This window comes from Triticum urartu, chromosome 2, assembly GCF_003073215.2.
Source record: "Triticum urartu cultivar G1812 chromosome 2, Tu2.1, whole genome shotgun sequence".
Lineage (NCBI taxonomy): Eukaryota > Viridiplantae > Streptophyta > Magnoliopsida > Poales > Poaceae > Triticum > Triticum urartu.
Genome location: NC_053023.1, coordinates 13,876,566 through 13,894,439, shown reverse-complemented (window position 1 = coordinate 13,894,439; position 17,874 = coordinate 13,876,566). Strand labels below are relative to the sequence as shown.

The window sequence follows — 17,874 nt, the reverse complement described above, 5'->3', positions numbered from 1 at the left end:
AGCCCCGGGAAGAAGTAGGGGACATGGATCCTCTGACTTAGCAATCCCTGTCTTTGAGTCACTGACACATGGGTCCCACACCCCACACTCTGTGGGACCCATGTGTCAGTGACTCAAAGGTAGGCTAGACCATGGCAAGGGATCCTCATCCAGGAGTAGGATGACGATGACGCTGTCTATGGCAGCGCGTTAGCGGTGCAAACTTTGATTTTTAAGTTTACTTAATTTCTGATAATGTTTAAGTGGATTTTGGCCTACATGTTGACCGGCCATTTATGTATAATTATGCTTATTTAGGCTGCGTTTTTACGAAGTTTTTTTTAATGCCGTTCGCAAATTTGGGTTTGCCACTCGTTGGGCGCACCAACCGATCCAAATAAAAAAACAGACATGCCGCTTGACTGATTCAAATGGAGAAAAAACAGACAAAATGCGTGTCTAGTTGGAGTTGTTGAGCGAGACCCACCATGATGATTGGCTTGGGATGAGGTGGAGCTCATGGAGGAGGGGATAGACAGGGAGGTGAGGCAAGGCGGCAAAAGACGTTGCAGAGTGCTAGGCAATACAGGTGTAGGCATGAACGACATGTCGAGGTGTGGACTCGTGCACTGCGTATACTGGAGGAAAGTGAATGCGGAGTGGGAAGCCCTGGCGCTGGAGGCCGCCTTGTTCCGCACTGGAGGCCGCCTTGCAACGCGCCCTAGTGGAGATCCAACACACTTGTTCCGCGCTGGAGGCCGCCTTGCAACGCGCCCTGGTGGAGAGGCAGCGCGAGCAGGACGGGCGCTGGGTTGGCATGGAGGAAGCCCTGGTGCTGTCCGCGGTCGACGACTGCGTCATCCCTCCTCCGTCGCTGCTGCCTTCCTTCCCGAGTTGCAGTCCGCAGAGCGCGAGCCGGAGGTCTACCAGTCGACTGGCCAGCTCCGCGAGTGAGTCAGTGCGCCGCCCGTGTTGCTCGGGGCGACGCCGGAGCAGGAAGCCACGTACCTCCAACAACGGAGGACGCGCGCGCTGGCGGATGAGTGCGCCGAAGGCGAGAGACCGATGGAGCCGGTGCGCCGCTTGGCATGGGAGGCGGAGGAAGAACGCCTAGAGAGGGAGGAGGAGGAGCACGCCCGCGCAGCAGTGCAACCGACGCTCCCACAGCCAGCAAAACAGACGGCGGAGGAGGCCGCCTTCCCCTGGGTTGGGCCGGCGCTGGAGTTCATCGACCTCAGCGGCCCAAGGAGGAGGAGGAGGAGGACGACGATGACACCGCCTAGAGCAGTGCACTGTCGGCGCAAATTTTGATTTTTAAGTTTATTTAATTTCTATTAATGTTTAAGTGGATTTTGGCCGGCAAGTTGACCGGCCATTTATGTATAATTATGCTTATTTAGGCCATGTTTTTACAAAGTTTTTTTTAATACCGTTCACGAATTTGGGTTTGCTGCTTGTTGGGCGCACTAGTCGACCTAAATAAAAAAATAGACGCATCACTTAGCTGGTTCAAACGGATAAAAAAACAGATAAAACACGCGCCTAGTGTGAGTTGTCGACCGAGACCCACCATGATGATTGGCTTGGGATGAGGTGGAGCTCGCCGAGGAGGGTATTGATAGGGAGGCGAGGCAAGGCGGCAAAGGACGTTGCAGAGTGGTAGGCAATACAGGTGTAGGCATGATCGGCATGTCGAGGTGTGAACTCATGCACTGCGTATGAGCATATCTGGTGATACGGCCCGTTTGGTGATACGATGCACCGGTGTATTCTGGACCACTAGATCACATTCAGTGGGACAGGATGCATGCACTGATGCACATGAGTTGGCCAGCGCCCCCACCTTGAAATATGCAAAATACATCCTGTGTTATGTTCTTAATTGAACGTAAGGTCTTTTCCTATACTAGTCTACCAGCTGCACTTTCGTTGACTGTTCAGAAAACGCCTCAGTTTCAATGTGCAAACACACACACACACACACACACACACACACACACACACACTCGAATCCAGAATTCCTCTCAAGTCTTGTTATTGTGCCATCTCCATAGTTTATTGCTATATTGATAAAGTTCAGCAAAATAAATTATCTTATATTGATAAACACACACACAATAAATTATCTTATATTGTGACATCTCCATATTTTGTTGTTATATTGTTCGACAAAGTAACCAAAAAATTCAGTGTGTGGTTATCAATATAAGAGAATTTATTTTGTTGAACTTCATCGATAATTGAAAAATAGTACTTTAATAGATTATCATAATTGAAAGTAATATAAAAAATCAAAAAATACAAGAGAATTAGCATGAAAGTTGACAAACTTAACATACCAAACTAGTCAGTTATTGTTCATGGAGATTTTTTTTATCTTTTGTATTACATTCAATTATCAAAATGTATAAAAGTACTATCTTTAATTTTTGGGGTTGGTCTTCACGAATTGCATGTCTATTGTAGTCCGTACAATATAAAAATACTAATGCAACTAGACAAACGATCTAAATATGTTATCTTTGCTTTCACTAAAGCTAATTGAGAGAACATGCGAACAACCATTTGCATTAGCTTCTTTTTTTTTGCAGGTAACATTTGCATTTATCTTGAAGAGGAGCGGAATCTATTTGAGTGAATATTTTGTTTGGATAAAATGCACCATCTCACATAGAGGGGCGATTTGGCATCCGGGAGCATATGCTCCTGGTTTTAAAATGCGTTTTAAATGTATTTTGAAATGTCACAAAATTCGGATAAAATGTTTCGCATGCACATCTCGACATCCACGTTCTCGCAAAGTCATTTCGCGAAGAACCGACAACTTTTGTGTCCCGTGTGAAAACAGCAAAATTCAGTGTGTTTAAAAAGGGCTTTTCATGAGACATCTTTTTTTTTACACAAGCCACAAAAATTGTCGGTTTTCCACGAAACTTGGCACACACGTAGAATATTGAGATGATGCTTCAAAAAAATTTCTTCGGAATTCTGTGACATCTTGAAAAGCTTTTTCCCGTGGCAGGATTATGCGGCCATGTGCCAATGTGGATTTCTCCATCTCACATATGTTGTTAAATAAATAGTGGACAAGTCTGAGGAAATCTAGACATTTGTATCTTCTGATTGCTTCAAGCCTCACACCCAGTTAAGAGTATATCAAGGGTGTTTTTTGAATATTTCCCGATGGAGGAGCTGCGCATCACATGCACATTCATCGTGTCCCTCCCAGCATGATCTAACGGTGCATGATAGAGTGGAGCACCGTATCACTTAAATGACCGTATCACCAGATACTTTGCCCACTGCGTATACTGGAGGAAAGCGAATGCGGAGGAAGTAAATGCCAGTTCAAGAGGACCGAGCGAGGTGCAGTTGTCGCCTCTGGTCACCGAAGCTACCCGACCCACCAGACAGCAAGTGAGGAGGAGCCGCGGAGAGAGACATGTGGTCAAATGGGCCCAAAGCAGCCCAAGGGCTATTTTGTCATTTCGCTACTAAACATCGGACGCGCTATTGGTTTTTTGAATCAATGTGTCGTTAACAATTGGTTAGGCCGACTCAAAAAACAATTAGTTAGGCTACCCATTAAAAAAATTGATTAGACTATTCAACTTGCAGGTAGGAGAAAGATCGTTAGCAAAACAATTGGTTAGGCTATTCGGGCATCTCCAACGCAGACCCTCACACAGCCTTACGAATCGCTATCTGGACATGTTGTGTTTTCCAACACGGATCTTTATTTGGTCTGTCGGGCGGTCCGAACATACTTTTTTCCGTAGACGAAGACAAACTAGGGGGCTTTGCAGGCGTTTTGACCACTGCCATACCCGCGTCTAACCGTCCTGGCCAACCAAAAATCCCCTCCCTCGCACGCACGTGCTTCTCACACGATGCCAGCTGCCTACATTCATGCCGTTGGAGAGTGGCCGCTATGCATTGACGCCAACGCAGAACGAATGCGACCTCTCACTGCCGGCATTGAAGGGGCGCATCGGTCAAGAGAGCGCCGCCCGCTGCACGCCCAACTGAACACGCTTCCTCGCTGCATTCGTACGGCCACAGACTGCCCGCCTTGCTCCATTAAACCCCGTGCGTGTGCCGAGAAACATACTCCGGCCACACGTCCGTTCGCAAGCCGCACGTCATTAAAGAAAACATCGGTTGGCTTCGGCCGTCCGCCCGCTATTTAAACGATGCTAAACGTCGGGCAAAAATTGCACCACACTCCGCTCCATCTCCTCCTTGCGCCATTTTCTCCATAATCTCCGTGGCATCCGACACACAGGAAGACGAGTTCTTCGGCATAAAAGCCACCGGGTGGCCCGTCGAGCCCGCCGGATACGAGCTAGGCAACTATCGGCTCCACCTCCCTCGACGCTCCAGGACGATGCAGGCCAGCTCGCGGAGGCAGAAGCTCCAAGCCGACGCGTCGTTCGGCAACTCGCCGCCAAGCCATCTCGCCAAGGAGTGGCAAGTTGCTCCAGGCCGACACGCAGGGGACCACAGCAGTACATGCATTGTGGCTGCCGTGGACGACGTCGTGTCGCACGCACCTCCCGTGCCTACGACCGTGCCATCCACCGTCAACGTTTGTGTAACCATGCCCTGCCAGCAGAGAAAAGAAGTCGGCTTCGCGGAGATCGACGAGACGATGTTCAGCATGTCCGCGCGTGCCATCATCATCGAGGAGAAGTAGAACATGGGAGGTCGTCGATGCTTGGGTCCCATGAAGGCCACCGCCGAGGCGACACCGGCGTACACAACCAGTGTCTAACTCGGTCGCAGGCCACCGTCGTCCCCTTCCCCTCCGGCTGAAGCACATCCCGGTGGTGGTGCCACTCCGATGAGCGGCGCTGCCGAACATGGGGAAGCAAGCCACCCTTTGCACTGAAGCATATACCTTCGAGGCTCATGGCAGTCGGATGAATGGGCTATCAGACATGGGGAAGACAATGGAGATCCGCCGCGGCTAGCCATAGACTAGTTCAAGGGTATCTGTATCGTCGGAATGGATATCCGTTGGCGCTGCCTGTAGACTAGTTTTACCTTAGTTAGGTGCAAAAAGTCCATTTTACTACCCTCAAACAATTTGATGGTTCACATAACCGCCCCAATCTTTATTTCTACTCCCTTCACCCCCTAAACAATCCCATACTAGACAAACATAGTCCCTGGGTGGTTAGACTCGACTGGCTGCTGACGTGGCAATGGTCAACAATGATTTTGACCTGCGGGTGGACCTCCCTTGTCAGGTGGGTGGCGGAGGCCCAACCATCGGGCATCGTCGCCCCTCTCCTCAGCAGGAGGTAGCAGGGCAGCGGCGGCGGCATGGGGAGCTAAGGGGACGGCCAGATCCAGGGGTGGCGGGCCCATCTGGTCTGATCCGGCCAGATCCAGAGTTCAGCGGGGGTGTGAAGATGAAACAATGGCGAGCTTGTGGCGAGGGCTGCCCAACCGTCGGGCATTGTCGTCCCTCTCCTCCCGCAGGAGGTAGCAGGGGCAGCGGCGGCAGTGCTGCAGCGATGTAGGCAGCGGGAGGAGGCGAGGGGGCGGACGGATCCGGGGGTGGCGGCCCCATTTGGTCTGGTTCCTACCGGATCCAGAGTCCGGCGACAATGTGAAGATGGCACAACGGCGAGCTCGTGTGCATGACGTGTACTTGAAAGAGATACGAGGGAGACTTCGAGTGAGAGAAGAGAGAAAGGTGGGGAAGGAGAAGCAGAGCGCTCGGGGCGGCGGCTTGGAACTCCGGAGGTCGCCCCCCTCAGCCGGAGGTGGCGGGGTCGGGCGCAAGGGAGCAGTCCTCGGGGAGGCAGAGCTACGAGGGCAGGTCTGGAGAAGCTCCTGTATCTTAGCCCAGCCTGACGAGGGAGACCCACCCACAGGTCAAAACTGTTGTTGACCATTACCACGTCAGCAATGAGTCGAGTCAAACCACCCGTGAATTGATTTTGACCGGTATGAGATTGTTTAGGAGTGAAGGGATAAAAAAACAAAAGAGTTATGTAAACCACCAAATTTGTTCACGACAATAAAATGGACTTTTTTCTAGTCCGATGTAGTTTTTAGTTACACAATGTCCAAAATGTAATGAATTTCATTCGGTTTATATGCACTTAGTCATGTTTGCATGAATTTTATCTGATTAGGTTAAACAATGGTTGAAATGTATGCATACAACGTTAGATGACCAGCTCTCACGTCAATGTCAGCAGACTAGTCCCTTGTGCGCGAACAGACGCCGGAGAGGGGTCGGAGATGTCATTAATTGTTTTCAAGCAACTTGCAGTGGGTGGGTGGATTAGAAAATTAAAACGAAAGTTAATAGATGAGTGGTTGGGGGTAACGTCCTTTGTCACCTAACGCGTGTTTTATATGAAAAGGAAGAAAAATCCGGGACGGCATTCATACGGCATGAACTATGCGAAAGTTCATTTTCGTTGACTTGGAATTGCAACGATGGTCCTTCAACTTGCTGGTGGATGACACAACCTTCCTCAAACTCAGAAAGTATTCCAATATAGTCCTTGTACATAAAAATACATGATACATGCGGTCCAAGATGCGGTTACAAATACACATCTTGCTTATGTGGCACTGGTTTAGTCTGACAAATTTCGTTTTCATTTAAAGCTCATATTTTTCCTTGATGACCACTTCATGGAACAGCTGGTGGCTACGGGTCTTCTTCCCCTGCTCCTCACACGACCATGGTTGTGTCTATGGAGGGAGAAGTCCAGAGGTCTCGCCTTGCGCCGACAAAGCAGCGGTAGCCGCCGGCGAAGTCCAGAGGCCTCGTCACGACCATGCTCGAAGGCGACGGGCAGCAGGTGGAGCTGCGGGATACAGAGCGGCCGTCGCCCCCAGCCCACCATGAGCACGACGGCGAGGACGAGGATTGGGCCCACGGGCTTGGAGTCGCCGTTCCAGTCCAGTTGGCGAGGCCGGCTGTCGGCGCAGGACGCCAACGGGCTCGTCGTCCTTGTCTCACGGCCGCGCCCCGATCGTCGGGAATGTCTACCCAGTTGCACGAACGAGCATCAGGTCGCTTGATATGAACATACGAGTTGCACATGTTCAGGCGTATCAGTTGCAGGAACCAGAGCTAGACTGGATTGAGCTGATGTTGGTTCACATGAAGTTGTCCTATAGCAGCAGTCTTCGTTGCGTGTACGTAGGATCTTGCCTTCTTCAGTCGCTCCCGTGTTGCTGTCTTGCGATCGCACGCGCTAACGTGGCGTCAAGGAAAGGCCAAAGCCCGTCGCGGGTCGTCGTCGCTGCCCAGGACCAGGAGGCACGCAATAAGCAACTCCGTCGGAAATGACCTGTTCCATGAGATTGGCCATCAAGGGAAAAGGATGAGGTTGAGGACGAAAACTTAAAGGAGGGCCGACATGCAAAACTTCAAAGTAATACAGTGCCACAATCGTACCTAAATCCGTATGTATTACCTGTTTTCACGTATAAATACCCCGTACTGAAAGGATGTTTCTGTTATTCCCGGCAAGTAGAGGGACCATAGTTGTAATTTACTTGGATGCGTGTTGATAAGGTCGCGGGTGGCAAGCAGCATGTCTCTTCCTCCACTCCAGCCAGATCCTCCACGAAAGCTCCGTCCAGAGCGCACGCGTACACACGCTGAAACCAAGTGAGCAGCGAGGACCAAGTCCATGGAGGTGTCGGCGTGCTCCGGCGGCCTGGATCCCGCGAGACTGGCCAAGGCGCCGCAGCTGCTGCGCTCGGCCTCTCAGGCCATGAAGGGGCTGGCCGCCGACATCCACTCCTCCGGCGGGAGCGGCCGGAAATGCGCGCCTGGGGCCAGTAGGTCCGGGGGAAAGGCCGCCGCCCCCATCCTGGAGCTTCTCGAGACCTATTTGCTCGAGATCTGGGACATCTCTGCTGCTGCCGAATATAAGGCGCTGGCTCTGCAGGCCAGGGATGCCTTCTACTTGAACCAAGACCTTCAAGACACGGTCGACTGCCGCAGGTTTCATTCCTCCAACCCACCTCGTGTTCAATTCAAACCACTTCCCGCTCTCAGGTGGTGTGGTTGGCACTGCCTCCCTTTTGGAATAGTTGCGCCCAAACCACCCAAGAAGATCATCAAGGACATCAAGGTTGTGAATCAAGAAACTCGCAAGATTGGCGATCTGCTGGACAAGGGGGAAGACGGCTCATCGCGGGGGCGGCCGCGCATGCCTGATTCAAGCAGGGAAATTCTTCACACTAGAAGAGGATTCGTTGGGCGTGACAAGGAGAAGGATGATATCGTCCAATTGCTCATCCAGCCATGTGCCAAGTCTGCTGTTATCTCTGTTGTTGGTGAAGCAGGAATTGGGAAGACAACTCTTGCTCAGATGGTGTTCAATGATGCAACAGTTCGGGAGCATTTTGATGTCAAATGTTGGGTGTCAGTTTCCAGTAGCTCCAACAAGATGGAGCTCGCAGCCGAGATCCTAAGGTCGGTCCTACCGGCTTGGGATGGCTCCGCTGACAAGATGCTGGATTTTCAAATGCTTCAGTCGGAGCTCCGTCGAGCTCTTACATCCAAGAGGTATCTGATTGTTCTTGATGATGTGTGGAACATCACAGATGAAACCTGGATGGACATGCTCGCTCCTCTACAGTCAGCAGATACCGGGAGCAGAATTATGGCGACTTCCCGCATGGACACCATGCCTCGCATCTTCAGAGCATCACAGCTGTACACTGTGAATCCGCTCAAGAACGAGGATTGCTGGGCCCTGCTGAAGGAACATGCTTTGCCAAGTGATCCCGGTAATGTCTATCAAGAACTTCACCCGATCGGGAAGCGGATTGCTGAAAAAATCAATGGATCACCTCTGGCTGCCAAGCTGGTGGGAGGTTTGCTGGGAGATACAAGGAGCAACATTCACTGGATGAACATCATGGAAAATGGATTACAAGATAATGCTGTTTTCTCCGCCCTATGCTTGAGCTATAAATACCTACCGGTACACCTCAAGCGATGCTTTGCATATTGCAGTTTGTTTCCAGAGGACTATAAGTTTGATCCAGCACACTTGTTCCGCCTTTGGATTGCCGAGGGTTTTGTTCAACCACAAGACAGGGCTGAAAAAAGGATGGAAGACATTGCTAGAGAATATTTTGATCAGCTCCTTTCACGCTCATTCTTCCAGGAAATCAAGCTTGGATCCAAGACGTACTACTTGGTGCATGGCTTACTCCATGATCTTGCAAGGTCTGTTGCAGCGGAGGACTGTTTCCGTATTGACGATGGCATGAACTGTGACATCCCGTTAACAGTGCGCCATCTGTCTGTCACCATGAACAGTCTACCTTCCCTCACAAGCTTCCGCAGTCTAAAAGAGTTGCGCACCTTGTTAATCCGACCGTCACTTCCATCCAACTCCAGTTGCTCCCAAGAGGATTTTGCTGTGAATTTAAAAAGTATCCTGGAGAAGTCAAAACAGTTGCGTGTTCTTGATCTCAGTTGCTTTAAGTCCAAAGAGTTGCCCCAATGCATTGATGACTTATTGCACCTCCGATACCTATCTATGCATGGCTCCATCCAGAGGCTTCCTGAGTCGATTGGCAAGCTCCTGCATCTGCAAGTATTGTGCTTCACTGGGAAATGTTCTTTTGATAAGCTTCCTGAAAACGTTACTATGTTGGTCAATTTGCGGCACCTTCTTGTTGAAACAAAGTGTACTGCAGGATTGGCGGGCATTGGTCGGCTAGCTAACCTTCAGGGATCACTTGAGTTCCACAGTGAGAAGAGGGAAGGGCATAGACTAGAAGAGTTGAGGAACATCAATGGTCTCCATGGGCTACTAAAAATAAAAGGTCTAGAAAATGTTTCAAGCTATGAAGAAGCCTGCAAAGCTGAGTTGAATAAAAAAACACATCTTAATTCTTTGAACTTAGAATGGAGCTCCGCTAGTAGGAATAACCCTCCTCCTGCGGACGCAAAGGTACTTGAAGGCCTAAAGCCGCACCAAGACATTAAGGTACTTAACCTTAGAAGGTATTGTGGCGCCAGAGCTCCCAGCTGGCTACCATTATTGCAGCAGCTGCGTTCCTTGCACCTTACCAATTGCAGGAGTTTGACCATGCTTCCTCCACTGGGGCATTTGGGATCACTCAGACATTTACACATGAAGGAGCTGTGTGCGGTTGACTGTATTGGACATGAGTTTTATGGCACTGGTGATGTGGCATTTCCATCCCTAAACTTCCTTGAATTTGATGATTTCCCAAGGTTGCATGACTGGTCCGGAATAGCACACGGAAAGTCATTTCCATGCCTTGAAAGATTAATCATAATGGATTGTCCAAAATTGGTCAAAATTCCTCCCCTCCCCCCAACTACTTGTGAAGTTACCATTGAGCGTACACAGTTCTTACCATATATGAGGCTTGCCCCTTTTTCTTCGAGTTCAGAGAAGCTCCAACTGGATGTTTGTACAACTAATGTCCACTTCAACGGCTTACTTCATGAACAGCACAGAGAAGCCATTGTAGCCGTAAACATAAGTGGTGCTGAGCAGGTCGTTGCTACTGAGGAAATAGGGTCGCTTGTTTCTCTACAAAGGTTGCAGCTTAGTCGCTGTAATTTTACTGACCAAAATTTTAGTAGGTTTCTCCAGGCTCTCCCTTGTCTCTCCTCATTGGAGATGATAGACCTGCCTAACATGACATCTCTTCCAGCATCGGAAACACTTAAGTTCTGCACCATGCTCACTGAGTTGTCCATACGCAACTGCCAGCTTTTGCACTCTCTATCCTCATTGCAGTTTTTTGATTCACTAAAAGTTCTGGTGATCGAGAGATGTCCTAAAATTACTGCAACATCATTTCCGTTGAACTTTAGTAGCCTTTCATCTCTCAAAGTGTTGAGAATATCATACTGCTCAGAGCTCCAATCTTTACCAGTATGCGGTCTGCCATCCTCATTGGAAACACTTCATATTATTGGGTGCCACCCGGAGTTGTCCAAACAGTCAAGAAATAGGACAGCTGCTTTGGTACCTAGTGTGCCGATTCAGTGACAGAATATTTTGCAGGTTCTGCTTAAATCTCAACACTCTTTTTTTCTGCTTGTATTTTGTCAGTGGCATAACAGTTACTTGTTAATTGCAGGGAGAGATGGCAATGCAAACACTGAGGCCACCTGAACACAACCTTGGAGCATCTCTAGTAGAATCTCTATCCCTTGAAACTGCCAAAATCTGTCAAAATCCCACTCCATGAGATTCCCTATCCCAAACCATATCCCTATAATTTTTAGGTTCAAACCTAAAAACACCCCACCTTGACCCAAAATATAGGGTAAAAAATACCCACTGATCCACGGGAGACCTAATTCCCCCAAGTTCTCGCCTGCTGCCCAATCGACCCCGCTGTCGCCCCGGTGACTCCATGGATGCCACTCGTCCCCTGCGGCCCATTCAACTCCTCGTAGTGCTGAGTTGTTGCCACCCGCACTGCCCATGGCGGCTCTCGAGTTGGCCGTGTCAGCATCAAGTGTGGTGCTGCCCGCCGCCGGCGGGCGCGCGGGGCCACCGCAGCTCTTAAGCCCCACCTGGGTGCCACCAACATGCAGCCCACCGGCCTTACGACACATGATACCAGCATCCCGTATCTGTGGCACGCACATGGCACTGACGCCGGCGAGAGGCCCATCTAACCCCCATGCATCCCTCCCATCCCTTGTAGCCCCTCCTCCACCTGCTATTGATGTCAGCAAGCTCGGCATGGGCAACGCTCTGAGGCATTCGACCAAATGCCCGCAAGGTGAGTGAGTTTATCTTATTTTTCTGTTTTAACTCTAAATGGTGTTGAATTGTCACTAATTGATTGTTTCGTACATTGCTAGTGCCAATTTTTCATGAGCATGATGAGCGTCTCTGTGTGCATAGACGACATCAACTACTTGATGCCAAATTCTCAAGTACAAGATGTCGTGGAGTTGTTTGGCACTCTGTTTGACAAGAAGGCGCAAAGGTCGGCCCATTACACGGTGGGTAAGGATGGGACATTGGTGATGGCATAGGACTAGGAGAATATGACGCTTGATGAGGCCATGGGGAATGATCATACCAGGGCCAACTATTGGAAGGACATTAAGTAGGAAAATCATCACAATGTGAAGACACCCTCCTGTCAGGATGAACTGTTTTGGATTATGTTGTGCATTTGTATGTGTGTTGAAAATTTCAAAGTTATGGCATTGTAAAATAGAAGTTTGAATTTTTGTGATGTGATGAAATTGGAGTTAAAATGGGTTTGAATATGTGTCGAGAGAAGATAAATGGAGGGAGGGGTGGATATAGGGGTTGCAGTTTTAAGAGATGTTTGCACTGATGAAATCTTGGACCTTGTCAAACCGGTGGCTCTTTTGCAGCTCATATCAAATGTCCATTCAAGTCAATCATGTCCTTGTCTGATTTGTGTTTTAACATAGGTGTTAATTCAGCACCACGTGATGATTAAGAAAACCACGAAGATATAGCAAGGTTTGGAGGAAAATAAGGATTTGCTAATTCTCATCTGGATTAGAAATAACAAAGTGTCATCCAACTCATTTGCGTTTTGACATATGTGTTAATTCAGCAGCACGTGATGATTAAGAAACCCACGAAAAGATGGCAACGTTTGGAGCAAAATAACAGATTTGCTAATACTCATCTAGATGAGAAATAACAAAGTGTCATCTAACATTCTAACTCATGGTGGTGTATAGTTTCAGGACCAGCACAAAATATACTTGAAGCTTTTTACTATATTCTGACACGAGCGAGCAGCTTGTTATTAGCCAAAAACCACCACAGAAAACTTGAATGCTGTTGGTGAGTGAAACATGGAAGATACTAAGGGCATGGCCAACGGTTAGCCCCAGAGGTGATGCCACCGTGGATCAAAAGCTAATGCCTCAAGTGTGTCAGTGTAGACTGCAGAAGAGCCGGGCGCTTCGACGAAAAAGTGAGGAGAGAGAGAGAAAAAAGAGAGAAAGAGTGGTCCCGATGCAGCCGCACTACCTCCAGCTCGGCCAGCGCACGGCCTTGAGCTTGTGCACCTGCCATGGCTTTTTTGATCTAATCGAAGGCGAAGTACATCCCACCGGATTCTTGAGGAAAACGGCATGGCGGCGCTGGATCCACGAGGGAAGAAGTTGTCACCCCCCTCCGCCGTGGCCTAGAACTGCTCTGGGAGAAATCCATTGGGCTATGGATCTGGGAAGGAATGAGAGAGTCAGCAGCGTGGTGGCCTGAAAACTCGCCCAGGAGCACATCTCGGGAGGAGGTGGAGAGAACAAGATAGCAACGGAGGAAGAAAGGAAGTTCCGGGCGTACAGGATAGGAATTTTTTTGGAAGAGAAAACGAGTGGGTCCCATCACGGTGGTTTCAGATTTTTATGCGCTGGGCGAGTTGATTTTGGACGGGTTCCTCGTCCCTTTGATTCCTACGTGGATCGCATGGGGCAGCAGGAGGTGCTGCCCCCATTGTACATGCCCTAAGACTATCAATCAGGTTCGTCAGCAAGGCAATACTCTTGACAGTCTCAGGCAGATGGAGCTTATTAATGTGTTCGTGGTGGTGCGAGGGTCTATAGGCGGCCATTGAGAGTGAGCTTCAGGCCAACACCATCCACAGCTTTGCGAGTATTAAGTTATTAACAGAATGGAGCACAAGGTAGAAAGAGAAACAATGACCTAATTAAATATCCTCTGATGGCGCAGCAAAGCGCACATATATTTCTCTAGTTACAATTAACTATACATGAAACAAAAATAAAACTGTAGGTTTCTATATTTGAAATATATATATGTTTTCATAATGTACCTGGCATAAAGTAGGTACAATATGTCTTTTGGTTTGAAAAGCCTCAATCTAGACAATTGCTGCACTATTTAATGACATGTGGCTTGGATAACCTGACACTGATGATAGCTCATGGTTGTCTCTTGTCTGCAACGTTTTTAAAATGCAACAGGGCGATGTATATGTATCCTTTCTTTTATCTTTAATTAGTATGACTGCTACGGAGAATGAAAGTATTATTGCCTACTGAAAGGCTTGAACTAACATTGATTCGCTACTCATTCTTTTTTCTTGAGGATGGCAAACATAATGCTCTGCGCCATTCTCCTTTCGGTATTGAACAACCTACATACAGGATGGCAACGAAAGGAACAACCTACAGGAATATTTAGTGTGAACTACAAAATTATGGCGCAGGACATTCATTATCTTTGACTCCCTTCTTTAGGATGGCAAAGAAAGGAACAACCTACAGGAATATTCACTGTGAACTACTACAAATTATGGCACATGACGTTATCTATAGTACTTAATGGCTCCTCACAGCCTCCCTTCTTCAGGATGGCAAAGATAACGTCTTGTGCCATTCTCCTTTCGCTACTGAACATGTGTTTGTTCCTTTCCTTCCAAAGCAGCCTGGGTTCAGATGGGCCGAATCAATACGTTTTTCAATGGAGTGGTGAGTTCAGGCAGGCTATTTTTCTATCAGAAAAAATCCTCAAATACGTCTTTGTACAGATGTTCGAAGTGACATGGGATCCAAGTGATATTATATGTGTGTGCCATAATAGCAGGAGTCAAAACCTCCGACCCAGTTGAAACAAAAATAGCGGGTGTGCACAAGATAAGATTGTCAGCAAAAAAACTCGGTTACCAAAACCATATATCTATCTATCTAAATGCAGTTGGACAGGTGTAATGCAGTTCCACGCTAGGAAACAGGCATTTCAATAGTTGAGAAGATTGTGAAAAAAAAGAGACCAACCCAAAGGCTAACCCTCGTTGATATTTTTTTATAGAAGAAACTCCACGAGCACCGCGCGTCCGAGCATGGACTTGAACTCGGATGGGCTGTGATTCATGTGTGGGTGTACCAATCTACTGTAGCTTGCTCCCTTCCTTGCTTGTGTTGGGGACACAGGAAAACACCACACAGACGCACAACCTCCAAAGCGCAAACAGAAAAGGCACGTTCAGAAAGAGAGAAGGACCCCTGTTTTACGGGAAAAAGGAGAAAAGGCAGAGAAAATGACCGATCTGCGGTCCCTCGTATACTTGTACTACCCAAAAGTTGAGCAGTGACACTCAAAAACAATTTTGAGCAGTGCAGGCGTACATGAAACAAAACAAAGCACACGACACGATCACGATGAGTGCGTAGGGAATCGGATGGAACACACAGCACTGCACGAAGAAAAAATGACTCGACTATTGACGAGTGCGTGTGGAATCAGATCAAAGGAAGGATATACGTACTATATATATATATATACCTGTGTAGCAGGTCGTTGCCTTGTCTAAGCTGTCGAACCGGGGAAGAAGAGACGGCCTTCCCCTGCTTTGGAGGGTGGTCGCTCTCCTCGTCGTCGCCGCCGCCGCTGGAGTCGGAGTCGGAGTCGGAGTCGGAGGCGTCGGAGAGGGGATCGAGCGGGCAGGCCCCGTCGTCGATGGCGCCCTTCACCGCGGCCACCTGTGCCGGGTCCAGTTCCAGGAGGTGAGGAATCCCCTGGATCGGATCGGATCGGCTCCATCCCCCACCGGAGGACGGTGCGCACCTTGGTGGGGACCCAGGCAGGCGACGAGGCCTCCGGGCAGAGCGAGCGAGCGCGCCGTGGAGGGGCTGGTCCTCGGGGGATGCAGAAGAGCGATGCTTTGTGCTGGGGTCGGGTCGGGGGGGAGGGGAGGGGAGGGGCGGAGGGGATCGGAAAGGAGGAGACGGTGGTTCGTTCGCGGCCCTGCTGGGTTTACGTGCTCATCTCTCTGTTTCTCCTCACCGCTCCCGCCGCCGAGTCAAAAAGGTCAAGAGTGCTCATCTGGCCGACGCCCGCCGGCATTTGATTTCTTCCAAGCTGACTTTGACTTGAGAGACCAGACTGTTCCAGCGCCTCGTATGCGTACCACTATTGGAATCATATTTTTTTCTTCAGATGAACATTGGGATTGTTGGCTATCTTGTATTCAGTGGCCGAGCCAGAAATTTTGTACTACTAGAGGAGTCAAATGCTGTTAAAACTGTATGGCAAGGGCGAAATCATTGGAAAATCCCAAATCCCAAATGTAAGTGCCACACGCCGGCCCTGATATTTTTTACAACTAAATTTGCCATCTAAAAAGGAAAAAATAAACCCAAAAAATAAACTGAAACTCACCATCGAAAAAGAAAAAACAACTAAAGAATAAATTGAAACTTGTCGTCCGAAAAGAAAGTTGTCATCCTCATTTCACTAAACTTGCCATCAAAAACGTTCAAAGTTGTCATGTATTCGTGCCACACGTGTGGCACTTATCAGGGTAAAAAACTATTTTCAGCAGCAAATAATCATTACTTCTACAATTGTTCATTAGCAAATATATGCATCAAATCTTTGATATTAGGGGTTTGCCCACAGCCGGTCCCCACTACTAGGAAAAGGCCTGTTAGTGGCGCACCTGTTTTGGCTACTAATGACGCACTAGATATGCGCCACTAGCATCACGCCATTAGAATTTTTTACTAATGGCGCACCATTAGTATCTGGTATACTAATGGCGTGCGCCATTAGTATATCCCACAGTGCGCCATTACTATCTGGCTTAGTAATGGCGCACCACATAGAAGTCAAAATTCATATTTATAAATTTTCCCAACAACTAGACCACATATCACATGGGAAACTTATTTTCTTTTATTTTTTTGACATTTCCAGCATTTTCTTTTATTTTTTAAAAAACTGAAAAGGCGGTCCACGAGGGGGGTGCATTTAGCACATGGGATAGTGCGCCATTACTAGTTAAAAACTAGTAATGGTGCACTGTCCACTGGTGCGCCATTACTAACAAATTTTTTTTTATTTTTTTTCAAAACTATTAATGGCGCACGGTGGGTGTGGTGCGCCATTACTATGTCAATTAGTAATGGCGCACTATCCAATGATGCGCCATTACTAACAATTTTTTTTTCAAAACTACTAATGGCGCACCACACACCAGGTGCGCCATTAGTAATATGTCAATAATGACGCACCTGTATCTGGTGCGCCACTGCTGTATAGCAGTGGCGCACCACATACATGGTGCGCCATTAATGTCCATATCATCTATATCCCTTTTCCTAGTAGTGCCCCTATCACCTCCGCTCTACAAGATGGCACGGTGGAGCTGTCAGTTGGTGCAGTTCTAAACAAAGCGTCATGGCGGGATCTAGGTATGAAGCGGAGTACATAGCTGTTTCAGAAGCAGCAAATGAAGGAGTCTGGATGAAGGAGTTCATATCCGATCTAGGTGTCATACCTAGTGCATCGAGTCCAATGAAAATCTTTTGTGACAATACTGGAGCAATTGCCTTGGCGAAGGAATCCAGATTTCACAAGAGAACGAAGCACATCAAGAGACGCTTCAATTCCATCCGGGATCTAGTCCAGGTGAGAGACATAGAAATTTGCAAGATACATACGGATCTGAATGTTGCAGACCCGTTGACTAAGCCTCTTCCACGAGCAAAACATGATCAACACCAAGACTCCATGGGTATTAGAATCATTACTATGTAATCTAGATTATTAACTCTAGTGCAAGTGGGAGACTGAAGGAAATATGCCCTAGAGGCAATAATAAAGTTATTATTTATTTTCTTATATCATGATAAATGTTTATTATTCATGCTAGAATTGTATTAACCGGAAACATAATACTTGTGTGAATACATAGACAAACAAAGTGTCACTAGTATGCCTCTACTTGACTAGCTCGTTGATCAAAGATGGTTATGTTTCCTAGCCATAGACATGAGTTGTCATTTGATTAACGGGATCACATCATTAGGAGAATGATGTGATTGACTTGACCCATTCCGTTAGCTTAGCACTCGATCGTTTAGTATGTTGCTATTGC

The 17,874-nt window shown here is 48.1% G+C and overlaps 1 protein-coding gene and 1 long non-coding RNA gene across 2 annotated transcripts; one reads left to right on the top strand and one right to left on the bottom strand.

The window, feature by feature from the left end:
- Window positions 1-6,467: 6,467 nt before the first annotated feature.
- Window positions 6,468-16,073, bottom strand: LOC125535147. The gene is made up of 2 exons (XR_007294589.1): window positions 15,279-16,073; window positions 6,468-7,304 (listed from the first exon to the last, which is right to left on the bottom strand). It is a non-coding gene; the product is annotated as an uncharacterized LOC125535147 (long non-coding RNA).
- On the top strand, window positions 7,523-12,256 carry LOC125535146 (putative disease resistance protein RGA3). Its single transcript, XM_048698196.1, has 3 exons — window positions 7,523-11,027; window positions 11,104-11,757; window positions 11,840-12,256. Exon 1 carries the CDS (start codon window positions 7,650-7,652, stop codon window positions 11,010-11,012), a length of 3,363 nt encoding a protein of 1,120 aa, XP_048554153.1. The 5' UTR covers window positions 7,523-7,649; the 3' UTR covers window positions 11,013-11,027; window positions 11,104-11,757; window positions 11,840-12,256.
- Window positions 16,074-17,874: the final 1,801 nt, after the last annotated feature.